Source organism: Lethenteron reissneri, chromosome 45 (genome assembly GCF_015708825.2).
Source record: "Lethenteron reissneri isolate LAM-NWPU_2019-01 chromosome 45, ASM1570882v1, whole genome shotgun sequence".
NCBI lineage: Eukaryota > Metazoa > Chordata > Hyperoartia > Petromyzontiformes > Petromyzontidae > Lethenteron > Lethenteron reissneri.
The window spans coordinates 694,178-720,039 of record NC_083823.1 but is presented as its reverse complement, the minus strand read 5'-3'; the positions used below and the strand labels follow the sequence as shown (position 1 = coordinate 720,039).

General features: G+C 48.6%; 1 protein-coding gene across 8 annotated transcripts in view; it reads right to left on the bottom strand.

The window, feature by feature from the left end:
* The window catches only part of LOC133353788 (mitogen-activated protein kinase kinase kinase kinase 4-like), a 127,779-nt gene that overhangs the window by 49,250 nt on the left and 52,667 nt on the right, over positions 1–25,862 (bottom strand). For 6 of the 8 annotated variants that reach the window (XM_061570193.1, XM_061570197.1, XM_061570194.1 and 3 more), the window contains 11 exons: positions 18,990–19,115; positions 16,996–17,106; positions 14,650–14,740; positions 12,725–12,855; positions 11,062–11,116; positions 8,242–8,320; positions 7,237–7,412; positions 4,537–4,609; positions 4,043–4,262; positions 3,021–3,197; positions 2,260–2,346 (listed from right to left, as the gene is read on the bottom strand). In XM_061570193.1, the coding sequence (XP_061426177.1) occupies positions 2,260–2,346; positions 3,021–3,197; positions 4,043–4,262; positions 4,537–4,609; positions 7,237–7,412; positions 8,242–8,320; positions 11,062–11,116; positions 12,725–12,855; positions 14,650–14,740; positions 16,996–17,106; positions 18,990–19,115 (1,326 nt within the window). The remainder of the gene's footprint in view (positions 1–2,259; positions 2,347–3,020; positions 3,198–4,042; positions 4,263–4,536; positions 4,610–7,236; positions 7,413–8,241; positions 8,321–11,061; positions 11,117–12,724; positions 12,856–14,649; positions 14,741–16,995; positions 17,107–18,989; positions 19,116–25,862) is intronic. The other 2 variants (XM_061570195.1, XM_061570199.1) reach the window with 1 other exon arrangement.

Here is a 25,862-nt window from a genome sequence, read left to right as displayed (position 1 = left end):
ACCCCAAGGTTGTGCCCTGCATCTCTTGCGACCCGGGCACGCAAACCTGGTGCAGCTCCTACTGTACACAGCCCGGTCCATCAACGCGCGTAGCTGCGCCCCGCCGAACCATATCCAATGGCCACGGGTCACCACGCTCGTCACGGACGACGAACCCTCGGAAGGTGGAAACTTCAAGTAGCGCGGGCGCTTGGCCGTTCCCGTTGGGAGACTTCTTCTGCGCTTGCGAGCGCCGTGATGGACAAGGCGGACCCGGGAAGGTCACTTCGGGAGGCGCGCACGTGGAGGAGTGGATGGCACGGCCCGAAGGGCACCGGCGTCCCTTGGGGGAGCGTCAGCACGGTTGCGGGAGGAGATCGGCTGGTGAGGTGGGAAGGCCCCGTCATCATCGCTGCGAGGAGCTCGCAAACTGCACGGTGCTCCGGTGACAGACTGCATGCGCCCGAACGCACGCCCGTTGGTGTTTGGGTGGTGGCTGGGCGAGCAACAGCAGGCGCTCTTCTGGTACGGGCCGGCCCGTGTGGGCGCATCTCTGACTGCGGCCGGGCGAGGCTGGCGTTACCAACATTCAAAACTGCGGGCCGCACGACGAGAGGATACATCCGCTCCGAGTTCCGCGTGCTTACAAGCAGACGGAGCGGCAGTGTCCTTTCGCTGCTGCTACGACTGCAGCCACAACCCCGCCGGCCACAAGTTCGCGGACTGGCAGACGTTGCCTGCCGTACTGCAGGAGGGCGCCAGGACCCGGGTCTTGCGCTTTCAATGGGCTCTTCCAAGACGGGCCGTGTCTTGCCGCCGGTCACTTCTGCGCCTCTAACGATGGCGGAAGCAGAAGCGGCTTCGCATCGTTGCCAGGTGAACGTAGTCTGGTTCACCTCTCGCTCCGTGAAACACGGCGGAGGCAATGAGGACAAGCGTCCATTTCGTGGCCGGTCCCCAGGCAGTTACGGCAGTGAATGGGTGTCCCACCCCTGCAGGTCAGTGCCACAAGAGCAGCGGCGCCTGCGTGCACGCTTGGGCCCCATCGCCGCTGTTATTTATTTAGTAAAGGATGCCGCATGTTCATGGTGCTGGTTGACGTTGCGTTCAAGTGGAGTGCATTGTGAACACCACCCGATAAGAAAGGCGTTGCCATTTTTTAAATGAGGTTAAATGTGTATTTTATAATCTCGTTATATATTTTGAAGTGTACACATTTACTCTCGTGCATCCTGAATGGTTATGATGTAATTCCACGTTTGCTTGTCAGTAAAGTTGATTAAGAAGAAAAATAAAAAAATGGCCATGAAAGAGAGGGAAAGGAGAGATCAAGGTTACCATACAACTCCAGATGAATGTTTGTCAACAACATTCTCCAACTTTTTCCAAGTTTATAAATTTAATTTGCCCGAGCTGCGATGGTGGCTCAAGCCTCTGCTGCACCACGCTCGATGCGGAGATGACCGCCGAGGGATTGTGGGTAGTGGGCGGGGTGAAGTTAGGCGGCTGGCGCAGACATTTAGTGCCCACTCCCTAAAGACTTCTCTCCATCACACGTTCGTGTAACTTTCTGACCTGCCCCTACTAGACATCTGTGAAAAAGAGCTCCATAGTTCATCGTATTCCTCTGGTATACATAAAAGAGTAGGATTCTTTTTCGAATTCTGACTCTGCTTGATAAACGCTAACGTAGCGGTTAAGAGGACATCCGTGGATGCTGGCAACGACGACCAAAAACAAAGATGGGTCCCCATGCTCTTTTTCTTATTGACATTTCCACCCCCTGCGATGATTTATGCTCACACACCAAGAGGACGGTGGTGGGGGGGAAATGCCAATATCACAAAGATGCGCCCCAAGGCTGGGTTTGTAAGGGCATGAGATGCGCAAGTTAATATCAGACGTTTATAATTGTGAATAAAAGAAAACCATACAAACGAGCTAATGGGCAGGCGAGGTGTGGAGAAGAATGGAAAGTTAATTGGAGTTACATGGAAAAAAGGAGCAACGTATATGCTTTAAAAATGCCAATAAAATATTTTTTTTTACGATTCAGAGCTTGCCAATTGCAAATGGTCACAAAAAAGGAGAAAATATAGGAGCCTTCTGAACAGCACTTGGGTATTGTGATGCTGCCATAAACATAATTTTGCACACAGCACTTGGCCATTTCAACAAAAAATATTTTATGGACTTTTTGTTTGCGGAAGTCAGGAAGAAATTGAAGGAAAGCAGTGAAGTGGTAGGTAGGAGGCGCTGGATAGATCCGACCACCGTTACCAAAAGCAAAGCCTGTTCCTGGAGCAGCTGCTGCTGTAGCATCTCTAACTGCCTGTGCTCCTCCTCTAACTGCTGTCGGATGTGATCCTGAGGGTCGACACAGAGGCGATCACAGCAGCGACACACGGTCAACGGCTCACTCACTCGCCGACTCACTCGATTCAACGCTACAGGCCTCACAGCCCACCTGAGATCACTTTACTTTACACACGTTTTCATTTTTTTTTATACCGAGGATGACCGAAGTGGCGTGGTGGCTCTGCGGTGGCGAGGAGATGTTAATTGCCTCTCCTGGTATGCAGGAGGTCGTGGGTTTGATCCCGACCCTGAAGCCTGGAAATTTGGAGTTTGCGTGTCTCTCACCCCGTAGTCACTGGATTTGTCTCCGGGTCCTCCGGTTTTTCCCTCCACATTTAGAAACATGCATTTAGAGTATTTGGCTGCTATAAATTTCCACGTGATAAGCCACTTTGTGTTGAGCTATCATTTGTGATAGCCAGGTCACTTCTGAAAAAGAGCTATAAAAGCTCAGGGGACCTCACCTGGTAAAATAAAACATTGATTTACTTTTTACTTTTAAATAGTTACAATGCTGCTCGGTTTAATATCATCATTATTCGTAGGCCATGTTCAAGACAAGTATACACACAAACCCACCCACATTCACAAATACCAAAGATCCTCTGGGAAACGACAAACAAGGGAGCCTTCCGAGGTGGCTCGCCCGTCGAGACTCGCGCACATGGCCAAGGGGCGGGCACCTGCTGCTCGCGCTCCGCCTGCCGCCGCCGCTCCTCCTCCGCATCCGCGCGCAACCGCTGCTGCTGCTGCTGCTCCTGCTGCTGCTGCTGCTGGCCGTGTTCCAAACCCGGTTCCGGGTTCCGTCTCCGCAGCTCCTTCTCCTGCAGCCGGGACTGCTCGCGTGACCGCTTCTGCTTCTGCGAGGGACACGGCGACGGCGGCAGCGGCGTGATCAGCGGAGCGGTCAAGCTGGGGCACATTGCCGAGGTAATTTAAAAACTCAGCCGATGCTAGGACCCCGTCTCCATCACGGAGCAGTGGTTGGCATTGGCTTTGTATATGGCGAGCTGCTGATCAGATCCACGCTCCCCACACGCACGCTTTCGAGTGGGAGGGTCTTCCTTGTTGAACTTTTTTTTTTATCTTGGTCATTACCGATATCTTACCAAGCAATTCTACTCTGGAGGACAGAGTCTTAAACAGTAGACGAGGCCTACTAATAGAGGCAGATCCTGCACCTCGACTAGTTTGCCTACCGAGTTGACTGCCTCCGACCTGGCCAAACGTACGTGAACCAGTGGGGGTCAGGGGTCATGGATTGTATTTTTTTGTAAACACAGACATCCTGAACTATCACTAGATAAAAACATGACCTGGATTCCAATATTGACATCTTAATCACTGTCGCACACCTCGAGGCGAGATACAATGTAACAATTTCCTTTTTCCACTTTTATTTTACCAGGTATGGTCCACTGAGCTATACAGCTCTTTTTCAGAAGCGACCTGGCCACAAATGAAACCTGAAAATAGTGGCTTATTATGATGGAATTTAAAGCAGGCAAATTATCTAAACGTGTGACATCGATTCTAAATGGAGGGAAAAACCGGTGGAACCAGAGAAAAATCCACGCGACTACGGGGAGAAGAGACACGTAAACTCCAAACATACAGCAGGCGTCAGGGTCGGGATCGAACCCACGACCTCCTCCTGAATACCCACGCGAGGAGAGTCAACATCTTCGAGCCACCACGACCTCACCTCCTCCATCTGCCGCCGCTGCTGCCGCTGGTACTCGATGCGCTTCTGGCGCTCGGCCAGCAGGTGCTGCTTGCGGCCGTCGTTCTCGCTTTGCTGCTGCCGCGCCAGCATCTCCAGCTGCCGGCGCTGCACCTCGGCTGCCTCTCGCCCGTCGCCGCGCTGCTGCAGGCGCAGGAAGTCGCGCCGCAGCGTCGACTCGCCGGCGACGTTCACGATCGAGCTGGCACAACGCGCGCAATGACAAGTTAACGAGCACACGTTCACTAAACACATTTCTGCTGTGCAGATCTTTTTCAGAGGAGACCTGGCAATCACAAATGATAGCTCAACGAAGTGGCTAATTACGTGGACATTTATAGCAGCCAAATACTCGAAACCCACGATTCTAAATGTGGAGGGAAAAAACGGAAGATTCGGAGAAAAATCAACGTGACCACGGGGAGAGAGACACGCAAACTCCGAATATCCAGCAGCAGGCGTCGCGGACCACTCACCTCGGCTCTCCTTCCTGATTCTGCGCCTCCTCGTCCTCCTCCTCGCTCCCACTGTACTCGTACTCCGTCTCGTCTGTCGAGACACCACGACAACAAAAAAGCAGAGACGTGCACTCAATTATTGTTTTGGTCATGCCAGTCTGGAGTTGAAGTTTCATGGCTGAGAACACAAAACATTCACGACAACAATTTTGTGGTATACAGCGGCACGTGTTTTTATAAACACAAGGGTAAAGGGTATAAGTCTTCATCAACCTAAATGTGTAATATTTGACCTATCGGTGTTACGCATCAAGGAGCATATACCAAAACGTGTACTCCGGTCATCCTCATTTGGCTGGCCATCGAACAAAGACTGTCACTGCATTGCGCACTTTCGGATGCGCTTCTGTGACTGTCTGGAACGCTCTTCCATCCAATATTAGGAAGCCACTACTAGACCTATGCACTTTTACATCACCTAGATTGAAAACTAATTTCTTTCGAACTGCTTTGTGTTTAGTTTGTTGTCCTTCCCTCGCATCTCCGATTAGCATGCATGGTTGGCTACGTATGGTGCGAAATACGTTCAACGTACAAAAGTACGATTTAAAGCTTTCGTGACTGCAGGGATTCATCTTCTTGTTTCTTTCGGTAAAGTCACGTAGAAATTTTGACGTTTCGGCTACAACGCAAGCAGCCGTCTTCAGGTGAAGAATGAGACACTACCAAACTAGGAGCTTATATATAAGCTGCATTGGGGGTTGAAGAGCGCCTTAACAAAAAGAATGTGCATGTGAAGAGGAATTTAGCATATTCATGGAAAATGCGTAGGCGTTGGGCGGGGGGGTGTCAAAGTCATATTATGCCCATGCATTATGCAGGATCAGCAGCAACCAAGGGGGGTGCAGGGATTAGCAGTAACAAAGGGAAGGAATGTTAATGATATGTAGCTGCAGTTACTCAACAACCACGTAGAAAACTAAAGTATAAACTACATAAAAAACTAAAGTATAAACTGCATCGCACCATCAGTATACTTACTATACTCTATAATAAGCTGAGTTACTAACAGCAAGTAATACATTACCATTCTACCTCGTAAAAATTCTATAATATGCTTCCATCTAGACCTTATTCTCTTACATCACACGAGCATATACCGTACTATATACTGCCATAGATAAACCCAACATTAAATTATATACTGTATTGCTGTAAACCAACCTATATCTTATACATTTAATATAACACTATGTATTATTCTACACACCCTAATGTGTGTCGAAATGGTTTATTACGTCCTTCCAATGATTGCTGAGCCAGAATCCATCTTCTCGGTTAAAATTGTCTCTGTGTTTGTATATGTGGATCGCCTCATGAACGAATCTCTCATGATAGCCAGATGGCTTGCAGAGAACCTCTGTCTTGGAGAAGTCAATATCATGTGAGCCCACTGAGTTGTAACAGTGATCTGCCACGGCTGAGGTGTTTGTCCTACCGTGTTTCAGGTCAGCTTTATGTTCACGGATGCGGTCCGAGACATGTCGTTTGGTTTCCCCAATGTAACTGCTACCACAGAGGCAACTTAGTTTGTAGACGCCAGGGTACTGTATGTCTGGAACCACATCTTTTACAGACGGTACCAGATCACGGATTTTATGTACTGTGTTGAATCGGACCTGGATCTTGTGTTTAATCAGGATTTTGGAGATCTTTTTTGTGACCCCAGCAATGTAGGGTAAGGTGATGGTCTTGAAAGGCTCCTCAACAGGATCCTTCTTGATGGTTGGAGTGATGGCTTTGCGGATTGTATAGTCGGAGTAACCATTTGCCTTAAGAGCTTGGCGTACGTGTTTGAGTTCACTGGAAATGTGTTCATGGTCGGAGATGCATTGGGCTCTATGATATAGAGTCTTGATGAGGGAATTCTTCTGGGATGGATGGTGGTGGGAATCCGGTTTTAGATAAGCATCCGTGTGGGTGGCTTTCCTGTAGACAGAGTGGCTCATTGAACCATCAGGTCTCCTTTTGATTAGGACATCCAAAAAAGGGTAGCTTGCCATCATTTTCGACTTCCATGGTGAATCTGATGGCTGGGTGTATGGAATTGATGTGGTCGAGAAATTGGTCTAGAGCAGGCCGGCCATGTGGCCAGATGACAAAAGTGTCGTCTACGTACCTCTTCCATAAGGTCGGGCGTGACTTTACCGAAAGAAACAAGAAGGTACAAAAGTACATATGCTATACGATAAAGAATCCATTCGTATCTCCCGCAGAGCAGTGCCAATCCTTCGTGTGAGAGAACAACCCACGGAAGCGGATGCCAGTTTCCTAAGAGACCTCATCAAGCGACCTCTGGTCTACACAATAGGGGGCAGCACTTTCCCGTCCATTCCACCAAATGACAATAATGTTCGTCACTTTATAGCTAAACCCACATTTAATTTTTGGAGCTGGAATTTATCCAAAACGCACCCAAATTATTCGAGCTGGAATTCATCCAAATCAACTGGTGGTTTATTTGTGAAGTTAGCGGTGGCCGGGCTGAGATCATCTACACAGAGTATCCGGTTCAATCACAGGCGGCTGCTGCCTGTATTAAAATACAGGATCTCAACCCCCAGGATTCCAGCTCGGCGCTTTGACCTCCGAGCTACCAGTCGCGTGCATCTGCGCGTGTTGCTTTGTGCGACTGGCTCACGCCGCCGTGGGACGCACCTTTCTCCCCGCGCTTCTTGCGCGTGCGGTCGATGTGGTCCTTGAGCTGGATGCGGACCTGCCGCTCGTTGGGCTGCTCGCGGATGAAGGGGTGCTTTAGCAGCTGCTCGGTTGGCAGGCGCTGCAGGTAGTTCTTCACCAGGCAGCTCTCCGCAAAACTCAAGAAGCGCTTGGACCTGCGCGAGTCGGGGCGGAGCCCAGGTTCAGCACGAAGGACCGAGGCAGAGAAGCAACCCGAGCCAACCCAAGTTAGCTCGACAAGAACCCGAGCTAAGCCAACCAATGGCCTCAACCACCAACTGGACCAGACCCAACTCCAGACAATGAATGCAACACACTGCAAGGTGCAATTCAACCAGCCCAGCTCAACCAATAGCTTTAACATGCCGGCACAAACAGAGCAGCTCCACCAAAAGCTACAAAAAAAACAACCCAACTGGTCAAGAAACCACCCCAGCTAAATCAACTCCACCCAACCATCAGTGTCAAACCAACGTAACCTGACGAGGGGGCCACGGTAGCGAGGTGTTAACTACCTCGCCTAGTATGCAAAAGCTCGTGGGTTCAATCCAGACCCCTGACGCCTGTACATTTGGAGATTGAATGCTCTTCCGGTGGCCGCGTAGATTTTTCATGAGGTTCTCTGGGTTTTCCCTCCACATTTAGAAACATTCGTTTAGAACCTTTGGCTGCTATAAATTTCAACATAAGGCACTTCATTGGGTTATCGCTTGTTATAGCCAGGTCGCTTCTGAAAAATAGCTATATAGCTCAGTGGGCCTTGCCTGGTAAAATAAAAAAATGTATTTAATCGTTTATAGTAAAAACATTATTTTTTCTAGTTTTATAGACAAATGAAACCACCCCCCATAAAATGTCCTTAGAATTGTGAAGGGAGAACAATCGATTCCTGGCTGACGAGACATTCCGCACATTAAGGAAGCATTCGGCCGCTTTGCAATTGTCAATATTTTCTCCATCAGCGGCAGCATCGGCAGCACTCACCACTTCTTGGATTTGAGCCTGGGCGGCGGGTTCCGTGGGATCAGGAAGAGAGCCCTCATTGGGTGCATGTCGCACAAGGCTGCAGCACACAACGCACGGCGCGCACACCGATGAACCATGAGAGGCGCGCTCACCTCGCACCATTGCTGTGTGGGAGTAGGTCAGGGTGTGTGTGCAATTTTATTGAGAGACTGTGCATTGTCTTGGTGTTGTCTGGGACTGTTGTTGTTGTTTTGCTGCCTTGCTCAATCTTGCAGTTAGTACTGAAAAATCGGCAGTAATGAATGTACTTGTGTAATTTTGTACTTAGATAATTTAGCGACTGGATTACCTTCTCTATTTTGCACCATCATTTTTTGTATTGTGGACATCTGTGAAAAAGAGTTTCACAGCTCATCGGATTCCTCCAGGACAAATACAAATTCTCATTATGATGTGTGTCAAGATCTGCCTCTGTGGAGGAGGAGGCTCGTGAAGGACGCTACTGGGCAGTTTGAGGCTGTCATCCTCCAGAGGAGTGACGCTCACAACAACAAGCCGAGCGCCACTCAGCTAAAATAGACCAAGTTGGCACAATAGGAGGCACAGGTAGTGGTACATCTGCCAGTCATTTCAGTCAGGAAACCCACGGCACCTGGTTCGGTCCCGTCACCTCCTGCCAGCAAGTCTTAAAAACTTAATGTAGCCTCAAAGTGCACCTAGCCTGGCACAAACGCCATGGGGACGTTCCCGCCAATTAGTGGTGAATGGTGGCCGTTGTTGTTGGACGTGTGTGGGTCTTTTTACTGGTTGTCTGGGTGTGTCTGTGGGTGCAGTGTCAGTTTTAGTAATTGCTCGCTTGCCCCACGGTTCAGAAGGATAAACGTGGGAATCTTTGTGCGTTATGCAAGCCGTATCATATCCTCTTATTTTCAAGAGCAGACCACACTGTGCCTATTCTGGCCCTGTGTAGAGATTTATTCACGGTCAATAAGGATGTGCCTTCCAGAACGCTTGAAGATTTCTGCTGTGCATTACTCCACTCTATAAAACATGCACGCATAAGCGGTGTGTGGTGTATTTAACAGCTCGCCTGGCGCTGGAAACAATGACACGACACACATGGCTGATATTATCGGATTAGAGACGTCATTGTAACGAGGCCGAAAAAAATACGTCGTCGGTCAAACAGCTGGGCCCTTCCTGCAGTTGACCCTGGACACAGGTCCCACGACGTCAACCCAGGTCGGCCGGTTACTTCAAGTCCGTTGGACAACATCACACGTAGCCAGGTGGCTCAAATTCATTCCAGCCACGTGAAGGTTTTTTTTCTTTCTCTCGAATTACTGTTTTCTAACATAACCCAAAGCGCAACTCTACTCGAAAAGCAATCTCAGAGGGTCGACGGTTCCCCCCCCCCCCCCAAACAAAACGACGACACAAAGAGGGCAATTATATTATTGGTGTTTCTGGCCGAGTTTTCATCATTTAGCGTCGCTCTCTGCGCCCTTGCGTCTCGCTGCTGACCATGTCACGAGGCAGTCCACGAGAACAATGCACAATCGACTTCCATTGAAAGCTGCAGTCACGAAAGCTTCAAATCAAGATTCAAGTCCTAAATTATCACTAGCTTCTTGCAAAACAATGCCATGTAACAAAAAACAACTATTACCGTTTAGTTGTTGCTTGGTCTGTTAATAAGTCTATTTTGTGTTTTGACAAAGTGCACTTTAGCTTGGCTACATTTGTACGAGCAATGACTAAAGCTTAAACATGTGAGCGCCAGCTGTGTCTGGTTGAGTGACATCTAAATTACAGACATGTGCACGGACACGGCCACATGAAAAGAAAATCACTGGACACGTGGGAATAAAGAGCCTTCACATCGCAGCACTGACACGCACACAGTAGGACCGACGCCGTGTCGAACCGCGTGGGAAATACCAGCGACTAAAACACAAGGCTGGAACGCCAGTTGCGTCGGGTGCATTCTTTGCGAGCAGTGTGGCTGGGCCAGGGCTTGAGTGAAGAGATAAACGTGCCACAGACAGCCCAGAAAAGGCATACTTTCAGCACGGAATGGCACGGACTTATGGTGGTAGGCGGCTGCAAGGCAGAATGGAAACCGAGACAAAGCTATGCTTAAGGTATGTGACAGGCCAGTATTATGGCCTATGAAGCCACTCATAGAGAAGGGACAACCAGTTGTGGGCAGTGGAGAGTGTGCAGCATGAACCTGAACCGACTTGGCACAAATGGTTTATCACAGAGGTCACACCGTGACACTTAGTGCAAGAAAAGCAAGGTATCAACTTGGTCTCAGCTGTCAATTGCTCTACTCAAGGGCATCAACCTCTTCCCTTCTGCTGGTGTTTGAGGTCAGAGTGCAGAGCTGGCACCACCAAGATCCTAGGTTCGAATCTGGGTTTCAGTGCTCGGTGCATATCCAGGTTTCTAAAGTGTATGGAGGATTTGATGGTCACAACCTGACCATACATTACTTCACCAAATAACCATCAGGTGACAATTTGGTTCTGCACTTAGGTCCAACTGTTCAGTTTGCCTGTCATTTGATGAAAACTGCTCTTTGCTAGAGCAGACAAAAAAACGCTGCCCCCCTCATTGTCTGCAGCAGAGGTCACTTGATGGGAATTCAGAGGTAGCTCTGTTAAAACACACTTTTGTGGTCCGTTCCCCAAAAACAAAGGGTTGCACTGCTCTGCCAGAGATCCAATGGACACTCTCTCTTGGCATGACACCAATAGAACATTAGGGATAAAATTGGTTGTAAATCACAACTTTTTTTTACGGGAGGTGTTCAGATGTTGGCGATTTACTCACGTGGGGCGCCTTCTGCCATCTCTATCGCGGTGACTCCGAGGGACCACAAATCGCTCTGCGGCAGAGACATCGGCACGAGGAGATTAATCGGCGATGCGAAACCGAGACGCGAACACAGACACCACCGCACGCTCGTTAATTATGCGCAATGCAAACTCGGCAATCTTGTGAAAGAACATATCCGAGTGCTCCAGTTCACATGCGCCAAAAGCCGAGTGTGCTGTAGCGAACAGTATATTAAAGATGTGGAACGGACTTCCAATGAGGATCACGTCAAAGAAAAGGGCACTGACAACCGCCGGTCGCCAATGTAATCGATTGGCAATTCACAATATTAGATTTTAATATACATTAAACCATCACTGAAGACAGGCGGTTTACGACGATCCACATTTACGACGATTATTTAACGTCACCATGGATAGATTTACGATGCGGAAACTTGATTTACGACGCGTCTTCCGACACGACTCAGAACACATTTGAATAGTCAGTCTGGTTTCCGACGTGACTTGGCGTGGAGCTTTTGTTATTCTCAAGTGTTGCTGAGGATGTTTACCTCTTAAACTCTGTTAGACACGGCCGATAAAAATAAAAACAAATCGGCAAGTGATGTTTCTACTGCCTATGGGAAAACAGTGGTCCGATTTACAATGATTTATGACGGGGTTTTCAGGAACGCGTTCTAACGTCGTAAAGGTGGGGACTGCCTGTGTTAGGATTCTTTTGAAACAAGTGTCCAACACTGTGATATTTGGCCAATTCCATCGATGAGTGTTTGGCACGGGGAAAGAAACTTGAGAAGCTGGAGAAAACCCATACTGATACAAGAGAATAACAAAGCAATGATTGGTAAGTATACTGATGGTGCTATGCTATTTATACTTTAGTTTTTTATGTAGTTTATACTTTAGTTTTCTACGTGGTGGTTGAGTAACTGCAGCTACATATCATTAACATTCCTTTCCTTTGTTACTGCTAATCCCTGCACCCCCCCCTTGGTGCTGTTGATCCTGCATAATGCATGGGCATAATATGACTTTGAAACCCCCCCGCCCACCTCCTACGCATTTTCCATGAATATGCTAAATTCCTCTTCACATGCACATTCTTTTGTTAAGGCGCTCTTTCCTCCACCTCCAACGCAGCTTATATATAAGCTCCTAGCTTGGCATTGTCTCATTCTTCACCTGAAGACGGCTGCTTGCGTTGTAGCCGAAACGTCGTGAGAATTGTTTTATTATGTTTTATTTTTATTATTTTATTACTTCCCTTCTACGTGACTTTACCGAAAGAACCAAGAAGATGAATCCCTGCAGTCACGAAAGCTTTAAATCGAAACTTTAAATCGAAATGTATGTAGAACTTAGTTTGCAGCGTACGTAGTCAACCGTGCTAATCGGAAGTGCGGGGGAAGGACAAAAAACTAAACACAAAAATAACCAGAGTTCAAGAATCCATTACTGATACGCATTTGTTAAAGCAAAGGACACGGACCACTACCGATCAGCACGTGTTAAAGGACGTTGAGTGCCATGTGTTAAGGGATAGATAGGTGTAAACACAGACCATCGATTACCCCCCCACCACCACCAGCCAGGTGAATATCCCACCACCAAACAAAACACCACGGGGACATCGTTCAGTTGGTTGCACGACGTACTCTGTAGTCGTAGGTGGCGTCCGGGTTCTCGTCGCAGGCGATCACCTCGGGCGCCATCCAGTAGGGCGTCCCGATGAACGTGTTCCTGCGGCCGACCGTGCGGTCCAGCTGAGCGCTCACGCCAAAATCGACTGAGCGAGGAAGAGGGATACAAGGGGGGTGGCGGAGGTGGCGGCGTGGGGGAAGAGGCCGAGAGAGGGAGAGAGAGGGGGTGGAGATGAAGGCGAGGGTAAAGTCAGTTTAACATGTCGTAGTAGGCTTTCGCAACCAATATTATCCACAAAAGGTTCTTATTGGGTTTGATCGCATAAATGTCGTTAAACTCGTCACCACCCGACACAGCCAATTAGTAAGGTTTGTCACGTAAATAAAACGTGGCAATTAGTTACTAGTTCAGCTACCAGTGTGTTGGAGAGTAAACTCACAACGTTTACAATTCAAGTCCTGCGACGTTTCGCCGGTAAATTATGGGTGGAGCGCAGGCAGCGTTGGTGGTCACAGCTGTTCAGGCTCTCGGGCGAGTTAATTCTCGGGGACTCTGCGACTTCTGCGTGGCGCAGGCGGGATGCATGTATTAAAGAAGACACGACCGGCTGTGTCAGCAATCCCCTGGCAGACGCTCGCTCACTCACTCACTCGCTCACTCACTCATTAATTTTCAAGTGCGGGGCGTTATTTGCTGGGATGGCAAAATGTCACATCCCTCGAGCGGACTAAGTGCCACTCGGTGTAAAAATACAACACGGAAAAAACCAGGCCGCACAGGCCTAAACGTACGTGGTGGTGACCTTCTGAGTTTGCGTCCTCGTGTGGGTGCACCCGCAGCGTAAATTGTGCACGAGTTGGTGTGCGCTCACCAACTGCTATGCCTCACCAGCCCTGACAAGTGCTTGTTCAGCATGCAGACCCAGTAAATTGTCTTTGTTGTGCATTATTGTACGAGAAGTGGTGGTTCGCAGTGGTTTGCGCACGGACACCACAATTCCAGTCACATGGGTTCAATTTCTAACAATGTAAAATATCAGTGGCGAGTGATCACTTTCACGCATTGTAATGCTCACGCGAGGCTTTCAAGGCCGATTCAATGACGCTGCTCATCCTAAGTTCGTGTAAGGGAACAAGTTCACATGTGCATGTCAATGGGGATGTGTGTGTGTGTGGGGAGTGGTCGTGCAGTGGTTAGCACGCTGCGCTATCAATCCAACACGCCGGGTTAGATTCCCGCTCACGACCAACACCGGTGACGATTAACTGAATGGGTCCTGTGCCTCCACCAGGTCGACTCAGCTTCAAATGAGTACCTGGTGTGGAATGTAAATATCGCCACTGGGGAGACAAAGGCAGCTGGGAGTAGTGTTGGCCACCCACCCTCCTCGTGCGCCGTGTTGGCCTTCATTAGGCACTCGCGAACAGCACTAGACACAACAGTCTGGTAAGTCTATATGGGGGATGTTTGTCTTTGTGTGGCAATAGCGAAATGGTGTTTGTGAACGCCCACCATGTGGTTATACTGTCATCCTGTTTGTATGCGCGTGTACGCTTGCATTTGTTCCCATTGCTCATCAATTTTTTCCTCGGATGAAATAATGGGCCCGCCAGGAATCAATACGTTGCTAAAAACACACCTAGTACTCTGCGGCAATGTTCAATAAAGTGCACTTAAAGAGCGCCGCACGGAAATGTAACAAACAAGCCAAGGTTTATGGTTCATTATTTAATAATGTTAATCAACAACTCCAGATATCAATCCGCCTTGGGAAAATTCGAAGCGACTGGAATGTTATACCGACCGCCCTCGACGGCAAACTTCAACGGCAGCGAACGTTGAACGCGACGGGCAAATAGCGACAGCAAATCCCGCCAGAAGCAAGCCACAGCTACGGGCCAGGGGTGGCGAGCGAGCGGGTAGTGGGGGGGGGGCTCACCCAGTTTGACTTCGGCGTTCTCGGTGAGCAGCACGTTCTGTCCCTTGATGTCGCGGTGGATGACCCGGTGGGCGTGCAGGTGGGACAGGCCCTGCGTGGTCGAGACGCACGCACACACAGCCACGCCGCCGGTGAACTGGCGAGGTCGGGGAGCGCGGTCGAACGTTGCGAAAATTCGTCACGTGCGGTGCGAGTGGATTTGTGATTTGTGCGGAAAGAAAGCGGTAGCTTTTACATTTTTTTTAGTGATTTGATAATTAGTCTTGATCGTCAAGAGGTCGTGAATATTAAAACAATTTTTTCATTTTACCAGGTAAGGTCCACCGAGCTGTATAGCTCTTTTTTAGAAGCGACCTGGCCACAAACTTCAGCTCAAGAAGTGGCTAATCATGTGGACATTTATTTCAGCCTAATATTCTAAAACGCATGTTTTTAAATGTGGAGGGAAGTAATGAGTAGAATAACTAACTGTAAGGTTGACATATTTATACAGGACGGTCCATGCTCCACTGAAACAATAATCCAATGATAATGCAATTACCTGTTCGGATGAAAGAAGATCATTATATATTAGTGGGGTATCTGTAAATGGATTACCCTGCCGACAAAAGTATTTGTCAGAGCATAAAATGTATTTTAATTACAAAATAAACTTTAATCTGGCTTTAAATAAAGTCTTTGTAAATATGTATGGTCAACATAACAGGCTGCTGGAAGGAGAGGGCTCATCATGACGACTGTTGTCTACGGTTTGGGGAGAGGCCGATATAGGGGCCATGAGGGATGATTGAGAACCCGGAGCACCACAGCGCAGCGGTCAATTATCCCGAGCGCTGCTCGGAGTGCGGAGAATTGCCAAAACGGGGCTGTGTAATATTGCCAATGTGCTAACACACCCAACTTGTTATTAACATGGGTAGGACATGTGTGCAGGATGGAGGAGGGCAGGTTACGGAGACAGGCACTGGAGTGGCACCCAGAGGTTTGTGACCAAAGGGAAGACCCAAAGCCAGATGGTGTCCGTGAGGGATTGCGAGAGTGGTGCTTGAAAGACATGTCAAGTGCATAACAAGGACAAAACCTAAAAGCAGATGGTGGTGATGTACATTGAACTTCTTTTGGACCATACGTAGCCAACGGTGTTAATCAGGTTACGGGGGAAGGACAACAAACTAATCGCCGATGATGACAAGACGAAGCAACGGTCCTTGAAAGACGCATTAAGTTTGTACCAAGGGGCGTTCAGTTTTTAACGCGGTCAAGCGGAAAGCGTTGGCGGTGCGTGCTGGATTTCCGTGACGACCTCTCGAGAGACAACAGAGGGAAGTGAGGTTCAGTGAGAACTTGGTCTCAAACCCGGCGGAGAGGCGCATATTGGACACGAAGGTCCATCTTCTATTTTATTATTATTATTGTTGTGGTAAGAACACGAGTCCGGGACAGAAAAACCGCGAGGTGTGGGTCTATCAGCGTTTCATAGACATATTTAAGTTGGTCTGGTAGGCTCGATGCGCCAACCTATGGGGACAAGGGCCCATATTCTTAGTCACGGCTTGGCTCTGAAAGTAACTTGCGGACCCTCCCCTGTTGGACATCTGTAAAAAAGAGCTTCATAGATCGGATTCTTCCAAGATTTCAATTAAAGATTCTTATTCGGTATTCTGAAGCGAGCCGGCTCAAAGTTGTGCTTAACTTGAGTCGACACTCCACAAAGTCCCAGCCACGCTCAGAATTTCCGTGAGCCGAGCCTAAGCCACCCCATGGCCGAGTTGATCGTGCGTGTTTGAAACCAACATGAGCGGCCCAAGACCGAGCCAAGTCACGTGAGAGGACGAGCTGTAGCAGAGTCGTGACGAACATCGCCCGATATACAGGAGGTCAGGGGTTCCATGACGAACCTGACGTTTGTATATATGGAATTTGCATGTTCACCACGTGGTCTCGTGAATTTTTTTTCCTCCGGGTCCTCCGGTTTTTACCTCAAGATTTAGAATTTCCACACGATAATCCACTTTGTTGAGCTATCATTTATGGCCAGATCACTTCTGAAATGTAAGTTAATGCCTCAGTGGGCTTTACCGGGTAAGAGGAGTAATTTCGTTTTACTTGTATATATTTTTTTATTTGTTTACCTTTCCTATACTTTGCACTCCTGTCGTGTTTGTTTATTGTTGTAACGTTCTGACCCCGTGCCCCTACTGGACATCTGTGAAAAAGAGCTTTATAGATTCCTCCTCCTGCAGTAGAAACAAATATTCTGATTCTGAACAATATGGCACTAAGAGTTCCATCTCTGGGGACGGGGGGGGGAACTTCAGTGGGTGGCACCGTGCTTGCTGCTGTTACCCGCAGGATCTCTCTGCAGATGTAGGCGATCCAGTCCTCCTTGAGCGAGTTGCCCTTTGTGTTCTTCACCAGGTCGGTCACAGAGCCCGCGCCGCAGAACTCCATCACCAGCTAAGGGCCGCCGAAAATCGGCAGAAGACAAGAGTGAGCCTCACGCACGCACGCGCTCCGTGCGGGCTCCGCACGCGCTCCGTGCGGGCTCCGCACGCGCTCCGTGCGGGCTCCGCACGCGCTCCGTGCGGGCTCCGTGCGGGCTCCGTGCGGGCTCCGTGCGGGCTCCGTGTCGGGCGGTTAGAAACGGGTTACAGGCAGGCGGCGGAAGGCCCCGAGACAACCCTCTCCGCATCCACGTTCCGCGACTCCCCAAACGGGAGTTGCTCATCGTTAAGATTGACTCGGCGATCGGTGGCATTGGGAGGCCGGAGAAAGCCGAGGCTCCACGTGACCGAGGGCAGCCCCCATCTGAACCAGGAGCGAATTAAAGCAAAAAAGAATAAACTACGATACCTCAATATCAACCCCCGCAGTATCCTAGAACATTAACTTGTCGTGCATAATTAAAAACAGCTCTCCACCTTTTGTCAAACACACTGTGTTATGTGAAACGGTTACATCGTAGGAATGATGTTTTGTGAAATTGCCAATTTAATAGAGTTTATGATTTTTTAAAATATAATATATATACATACACACATGCTAATGCTTTGGGCAGTGGCCTTTCTTCTTGGCCTATCCAAATGGCTATTGCACAACTTGATATGGCAAGCGAGACCATTGTGCCAAGATGGTGTTCGTGGCGAGTGTTTTGCATTTGTGCACGACAACGTAACGTTTATGGGACATCAATCACAACCGCTCGCTTGGCCAGCAGTGTGTGCATACAACATACTTTACTATGAGCATTATTATATCTTTAAGCGAAATGCAACCCAAAACAAACACTTCTTGTGCAGCAACACCGATTGCATGTTGCGGGCTACCCTACACTATTTCGATTTAAAGCTTTCGTGACTGCAGGGATTCATCTTCTTGGTTTTTTCAGTAAAGTCACGTAGAAGGGAAGTAATAAAATAATAAAAATAAAACATAATAAAATAATTCTCACGACGTTTCGGCTACAACGCAAGCAGCCGTCTTCAGGTGAAGAATGAGACACTGCCAAGCTAGGAGCTAGGAGCTTGGCAGTGACGGCTGCTTGCGTTGTAGCCGAAACGTCGTGAGAATTATTTTATTATGTTTTATTTTTATTATTTTATTACTACCCTACACCAGTCTAAAGCTTTGTCAAAGCACCGTGGTGGCGAGACGTTAAATACCTCGCCTGGTATACAGCAGGTAGTAGGTTTGATCCCCACCCTAGACGCCTGTATATTTGAAGTTTGCATGTTCTCCCAGTGGTCGCGTGGATTTTACCTCTGGTTTTTCCCTCCACATTTTGAATCAACATACTTTTAGAGTATTTGGCTGCTGTACATTTCCACGTGATAAGCCACTTCGCTGGGCTATGACTTGTGGCCAGGACGCTTCTGAAAATGAGCTATTTAGCTCAGTGGGCCTTACCTGGTAAAAAAAAAGATAATTTTAGTTTATTAAGGAGTAATAAGATACTTTGGTGGTTTCACGGTTAATACACTGGACCTGCAATAGTAACCAGTTTAATACCCCATCGAAGCAGCCGATACAAGGGGAAAGTGTTAAATACCTCCCCCTGTCTGTCCACTCGGCAGTATGAATAAGGTGTTTTTTACCTTGGCTAAACATCTTGGAAGACGTGGGTGTACCCACACTACTCCACCACACCGACTGTTGACGCATAAACAAAGCTCCAAACTGTTGTAGAACGACAGATCGAGACACAGGCGAGGTCTGTGTCTACAAGATGAAAACTGTTTTCTGGGAAAGGTCTCCCCCACCCCTCACCACCCTCCTCAATGCTTTGGACCTCGGCGTTCCCCGCCAGCGCTAAACAGGCGCCAGGCTGCACACCACCTCACCCAGAGCTGGTCATCGTGCCCCGGAGGGCTCTTCTTGATGAAGGCCCCGTAGTAGGTGGCGATGTTGCGGTGGTGCGAGTACTTCTTCAGCATGTTGATCTCCAGCTTGATCTCCTCCTCCTCGTCCTGCCGCGAGCAGCAACACAAATCACACGACGAGGTGAGAGGCGAGAGGGGCGTCACGGCGGCACAGCACGGCATCGCGACAACCGACGGCCCGGTTTGCAGTTACTCTGCGTGATATTAAAAAACCGCAGGTCTCAGCGTCTTATTCAAAATTTATTATGCAATGATGCTATTGTAATCGCAACGTGAGAAGACGTGTACATTCAAAACTCTGAGAGCATTGCATAACCCGTCGGGTAAGAAAATGGCCCGTGGAAGGTGATATAGCAGAACTACTCCTGACATCCCCTGCAAGTGACCGCTTATCCACACTGGAGGTGTTGCACTTCGCATGGCAGTAAAAAAATATTTCTTTATTTTGTAATGCTCAGTGCTAAGACTTTTGCGGAATTAATTAAAAATTCCAATTGAATCCCACACGTCCTCTTTTAACGCGGGAGATGCATTCCTCAAAAGTGTCACGGAATGCAAAAACTATTTCCCCATAGAAATCTAACGATAAAATTTGGCGCGATACGATGTGCGCACACACACACGCAGCAAGACGGCGGGACACACGACGGAGGTGACGCCGCCACGTCCCTGCTTCATTGCGTGCACTTGATCACCGTGTCGCCCAGCCGCTCAGCCCAAGTAGCTCGTCGACGACCGCTCAGAAATCGCGTTTTGACGGTTGCGTCACGTGGAGTAGCGGTGCGTGTTCCGCGTTACGACAAGCGTTCGCAAATGGAAGAACGTTATAGTGAAAGTGTTGTGTATGTAGAACTTCTTTCGCACTGTACATAGCCAACCATGCTAATCAGGTGTCTGAACACGAGTTAAGCGAGGACTCACCGCATTGTATATATTGTTTATGCAGTCTTTGGTGACCAAGTGTGCGTACCGTAAACTTGCTACACTTAAAGTGCCCAGTTTCATCCCAGGCAGCCTAAAGGTTTGCTACAATACATTAATATGGACCACAACTGTGGATGCTGGCAACAAAAACCAGAAAAAACAAAGTTGATTTATACCCAGGATCTCAGCAGTGCTGACTCGGCATCTCCGAGCCCTTAAGGCACCCGTCCACCTCCCTGCTTTTGTTCGATTTTAATGTCACTACATGGGGTAGAAACGTGCATTTAATAAACCCAATTTTCCAGATCGTGTAGGTCACTCGTCAGATAATTTTTTTTTACCAAACACGCCACCACGGCCCGACAGGCTGGGCCTTTCCTGTTTAGGGGGGACAATAATAGTGCGAACACTGGCAGCGGTCTTTTGGTTGTTTCCATTTGGATCTTTTTAACGCCAACAGATTCCATCGCGTCAGTACAAACACTCAAGGGGAAATAAATCTTGCTCGTGTGCTGTGGTTACCACCGGCGGATTTTGATTTGGTGTGGTGGTGCTGGGGAGGGTTCACTAATTAGAGAGAACTTTCATGAGGTGGTTAAAAAAAATACTAATTCGACATTTTTTGCAAACACAACAATTAGAAAAAACCCACAGCACATTTATTGGCAAAATGACCATACCAAGCCACGTGCAGGAAGCCCGTCACATAAACAGATATAAAACAAGACATACATCTCCTGAAGATAAAAGCCCTAATCATGCAGCAACGACAGACAGCCATCAAATATAATCAAGTTGATGTTACTTATTCACTTGTGTGTCTGTTGCATTGGCAGCTCTGCCACACAGGGACCGGTCATCTCTCTCTTGAACCTCAACTCAAATCACCGTCTCGGTCGTCGGGATTGAAATAATAGTCTCCTCCAGAGGCAGGAATGAGAGCACACGACGCCCGCTCTCGGCCTGCCGACTCTTTTCGCTAGTGTAGCAGTTGCTTTCTGCACGCTGCGTGTTTCGATTGTCAGCCACGGCTAACGTCAGTCAGTGAAGAGGGACGTACAAATTATTCCGGATGCGGCTTCCCCGGGTTCGGGGCTGTGACAAACACCTCTACCTCGTCTAAAGAGCCACGACACCACTCAACCAGAATATGTCGTTTGATCGCCAAGTGCAAAACGTGGTCAGGTCCTGCAATTTCCATATCAGGGCTCTACGACACAGACCACGAATGAGGCGTGACATGGCCAACACGGTGGTGCGGCAATAATATTAACAAGGCTCAATATTGTTTGGCACGTGTCGTGACGGGTGCTGCAGGATCCGACCATATCCATCCAGCGCTTGCCGAGCTGCATTGGCTTCCGGATGCCCAACGAATGCGTTGTAAGGTCGCACTCGTCACACACAAAGTGCTTGCCACAAATAAACAACAACACCTCGCTGCTGTTCTCGTCAAGAAGCTTAAACCATCATCACAAAAACTCCGGTCATCCTCACAGCAGGAGCTTTTGGCTGACCATCGAACAAAGACGGTCACCGCATTGTGCGCTTTCAGATGTGCTTCTGCGGCCGTCTGGAACGCTCTTCCTTTTGATATGAAGAAGCCACTGGAGCTGTGTGTTTGTTAATCTCGATTGAAACTCATTTCTTCGGGACTGCTTTTAATGTTTAGTTTGTTGCCCTTCCTCCGCATCTCCGATGAGCACCGTATGCCGATGTATGGTGCGAGTGATATCCGATCCAGCCTGGCACCGTGCCCTTCAGCAACGTGCACCGACAAGCATGGTGAATGATAAAAAAAAACCATGACGGACCGAGAATTGGGAGGCTTTACCCAGCAGTGGATTGACAAAGGGATGGAAATTATTATTATTTTATTATCCGTGTGTTTTTACAATGTTGGTAATGGCACAACAAAACATAAACCGTTAACGGTGAGGATCCAGAGCCTGCACATCTGTACTGCATTACCACTTGACGGACTAGCGAGATGTTTTCAGAGAAACTCGAATATGCATTACCCAACTCCCATTCTGAACCGCTCGTGTCATCGCTACCAATCACCTCGGTTTACATTTTATTTTGCGCCCTGAGGCTCTAAAATGCTGCATAACAGGATCAAACAAAACCAGGGGTGAGAATTCAACAATTATTTAAATATCCGGAACGACCGCACCGATTGCAAGGTGGTCGATTCCTCCACCGGGCCGAGTCTTGCGACTTGTCGCTGCCGTAGAGCGTCGCTCTCGTTCACGCGATAGGATTTTAATCCTGTATCCAGCCCGACCTTCACGACCGGCATCGCGTCAGCAGCAAGGCACTGCTCTACTCCATTCCAGGAAGCACTCCCTTGCTTCCCGGAAGCACAGCCACGAGGAGAGACAACGCAGAACTAATCTTGCTGTATGTGAAGAAATCCCTCTTGCCTGTCCAAGGCACTATTCAGTTGCTGAGGCAAGCATTTATTTTCATCCCTTTTCTGACACGCATTTCTGCTCGTCGGCGTTTGCCAAAATCAAACGCACATGCTGTAGCAATTTCAGTTTTGCCCTTTTAGGCAATCGTTTTGTGTGGTGGCTTTGTCCCCGACACAATGGAACTCGCTAAACGCAGGCAACTTGTTTTTTGACATATGGGGGTCAAACCTGGACTTGATCAAGAGCAGATCCTCGGAGGTGACGAGGCGAAGCGCGAGCTTTGCGAGCCAGACCTCCCTCGTGCGATATCAGAGCAGGACTCGTTCAAGGCCCTATGTGCTTAGTCGTTGAAAAATTGGGTAGCATTCCCAAATTTTCATACCGCTTCTCATTTCATCTACATTCCAATCAGCCCCACACCCCAACCAATCAACCCTTTCCTCATTCCGAGACGTCTGCAAGCTGCAGGGTGCGTGTCCCGTTCACCGCTGAAAACACGGAACGCGCAAGCGGTTAACGTTTAATTTTATTCAGAGGCATAGCGCCATTGTTTTCAAAACACACATTGTACTGTACTCACTGCAGAGAACCGGAGCGACACGACCGCACTATGATAGTTGGCGCCAAACTGTGCCACACGCCCTCTCGCATGGCCTTGTGGGAGCCTCGGTACGTCTTCCGACTTCATTTTAGTTTCACACGGTGCGTCATTGGAATGGGAAAGGGTCAACAATCATTACGGTACATCCCTCTTCGGTGCAAGGGTCGCCATGCTTTAGGTGGCTTGTGGATGGTGTGCTGCTCTGCTACTCATATTCTTAGGTTTTTTCGGTAAAGTCACGTAGGTAAAAAATTAAAATTAATAAAAGTAAAATAAAATAAAAATCACGACGTTTCGGAGGCAACACAAGCTTCCGTCTTCAGGTGCAACCGTCACAGCCCAAATCGTGTTTTTGTTCCGATTTCCTTTCAATACGGTTGCCTTGCCCAACTCGGCAATTGGCAACGTCTCTCTGGCAAACCGACCCTCGGCGTCGGCGCACGCCCGTGACAGACCGGTGAAGGATATCGCGAGAATTTCCGTCGCGTCTCCAGGAGGGGGCAGTTTGCACGCGGCAACGCCACAAGGCGTCAATGCCCTGGGGTCAAGTAGACTGCGTGGCTGCTGCTCGTGCAAAATGCCGCCTTGCAGTCCCACTCCTCGTCAAACCCCGCCAAAGCCACCGTGGCATCCCAACATCAACGAACGACGCCGTGAAGATTGTGAGCGCACCGCTGAACTCCTGGGTTCGAATGAGAGCGTTGGTCACCCGAGATTAAAACAGAAATCTCGAATTTATCGAGTTGATGGTTTGTCCAACCAACAATGACTGCACAAAAACACCCATAGTATTACTCGATCCAATTCATTTTCCCCCAAAGAAAGTCACACCCGAGTCTCAACTCGTTTCCAGGATTGTCCTCATCAGAATATTTGTCCAGTTCCAAATTAAGGAGTGTTTTGCTTGCTGTGGAAAACAAATAAGCAGAACAAACCATGTGCCACTCAATAGTCTGCACAGATGGGTTCATGCCCCCCACTCTCCAGGCATTAACCCTGTAACAATTTGTCCCCCCCCCCCTTGTGATTCAATAACTTTCCACATTTCAGGGTCACGGTTCAAGTCACGCGGTCTTTTTTGTTTTCCACCACATTGCAGGGCACTGCAGCACTCCAGGCGGCTGCATGGGTCATGCAAAATGCACCGAACATACGAATTCCATCGTTGATTTTTCACACGCACGATACGATGCATGTATAGCAAGCACAGAAAATAAGGCTTCGATGCCGTGTGTGTCTAACATTATTGCAGTGAAATCAACTTTAAACAAAGGAAAGCGATGCGTCGTTACACCCTTAATGATGACAACGTCCACCCCCCCACACTCGCAGCCCAGCGGCTTTTTGGAGTCTCACAAATCCACGCAATCCACCAGCCGTTGCCCCCACACCCCGGACCCCGAGGGCCTTCACACCACCATGGGGCTTGTGGTTTACACGGAGGCACCGCCGCCGCTGCTGCTGCAGTGCGACAGCGCAAGCAATCAGCCGGTTGTCCCCCCCCCCCCTCCTCAACAGCTGCCCACCACAGCGCCACAAATCTATTGCTTTAGTAGCCGCGGGGGAGCGGTCAGAAGCGACGCACATCTGCCTCGGAGAAATAAATCTGTTCCTCATCAGAGGCGCGAAAACCTGTGCGTGCCCACGTGTGCTACATACCGAGGCTATGAGCGAGCGACAAACGGTAAGGGTAAACACCTCTCGGCTTTTATAGTTTCCAACGGTCAGAGACATCAACCGAACAAATCTACGTTCAAAACGTCGTTAATAATAGCGAGATAAAATAATAATAAATGTGAAACTGACAGTCCTTTGTCATGCGACTGCTGGATGGATGGCCTCAAACCGTTTTGGTCTTGATGGTTGTTTGGGCAAACTCCACCACGCCGGTCAATGTGGGTTGGGGAACAGAGGGGAAGTCCAGGACTGGTTCCAAAATCACTTAATCACCGATGTGATTTAAATCCAGGAATAAAACTCTGGTCACCGAGTTCAGAGCACGTGTTAACCACTCTGCTACTGTTCAACCCCACATTTGTATATAAATATATGACGAGATAAACATTTGTAGCGGTGGCAGTAACAGACTACGCGACTAACAAGGTTCGTAAAAGTTTACGGCCAGCCTGAACATTTTTTTTAACCTCCTTCCTAAACGTGTCTTAACAGTGAATTATGTCGTCGTACAACAGATGATCCTTGGTGGGGCTCCAATTCTGGGTAAATTGGCAAAAAAACGTCCAGCGTATTTCACAACCCTTAAGCCTCCACCGCACCATCCGATTGGCACAGTTGGCTCCGTACTGTGCGAAAGAAGTTCCATATACAGTATGCACACATATGCCACGGAGAGTGCACTGCTCGGATGAGAAGGTCCGCAGCAATTCATGTCGTCTCTCACGGATAACGAGTGACGCTCGCTCCCGTCCGTTTTAACGACGACGGCATAAAAACTGGATGGGCATGGTGCGAAGGAAGGCACCGCACCCCCCTGCTCACATTCACGCATATTTATACTCGCGCCATTGCAATCCATGAAATAGCAACGTTTTAACTTTCACATCGAATTTAAAAATACATTTTTCATAATAAAAATCTATCTTTATATAAACGACTTTTGCGTGTCAAAATAATAACTTTCCACGCACACGAATTTGGCTTTCGAAGAATTTTGCAATGAAGATTCATCGCCTGTGACATTTATGCAATTTAAGCCACCTTGAAAGAGTTCTGTATTTTTTTGTATATTTCCAAGAAACTACCCAGAAACACCGAGAGCGATCTTTCGCAGTGGGCCCAAGTCCGAATTTCTCGCACGAGCGAATGGGGGGGGGGGAAGGCGGGGTTGCGCAGGGCAGCCAAGCGGGGGATGCACGCAAATCGGCTGTAACC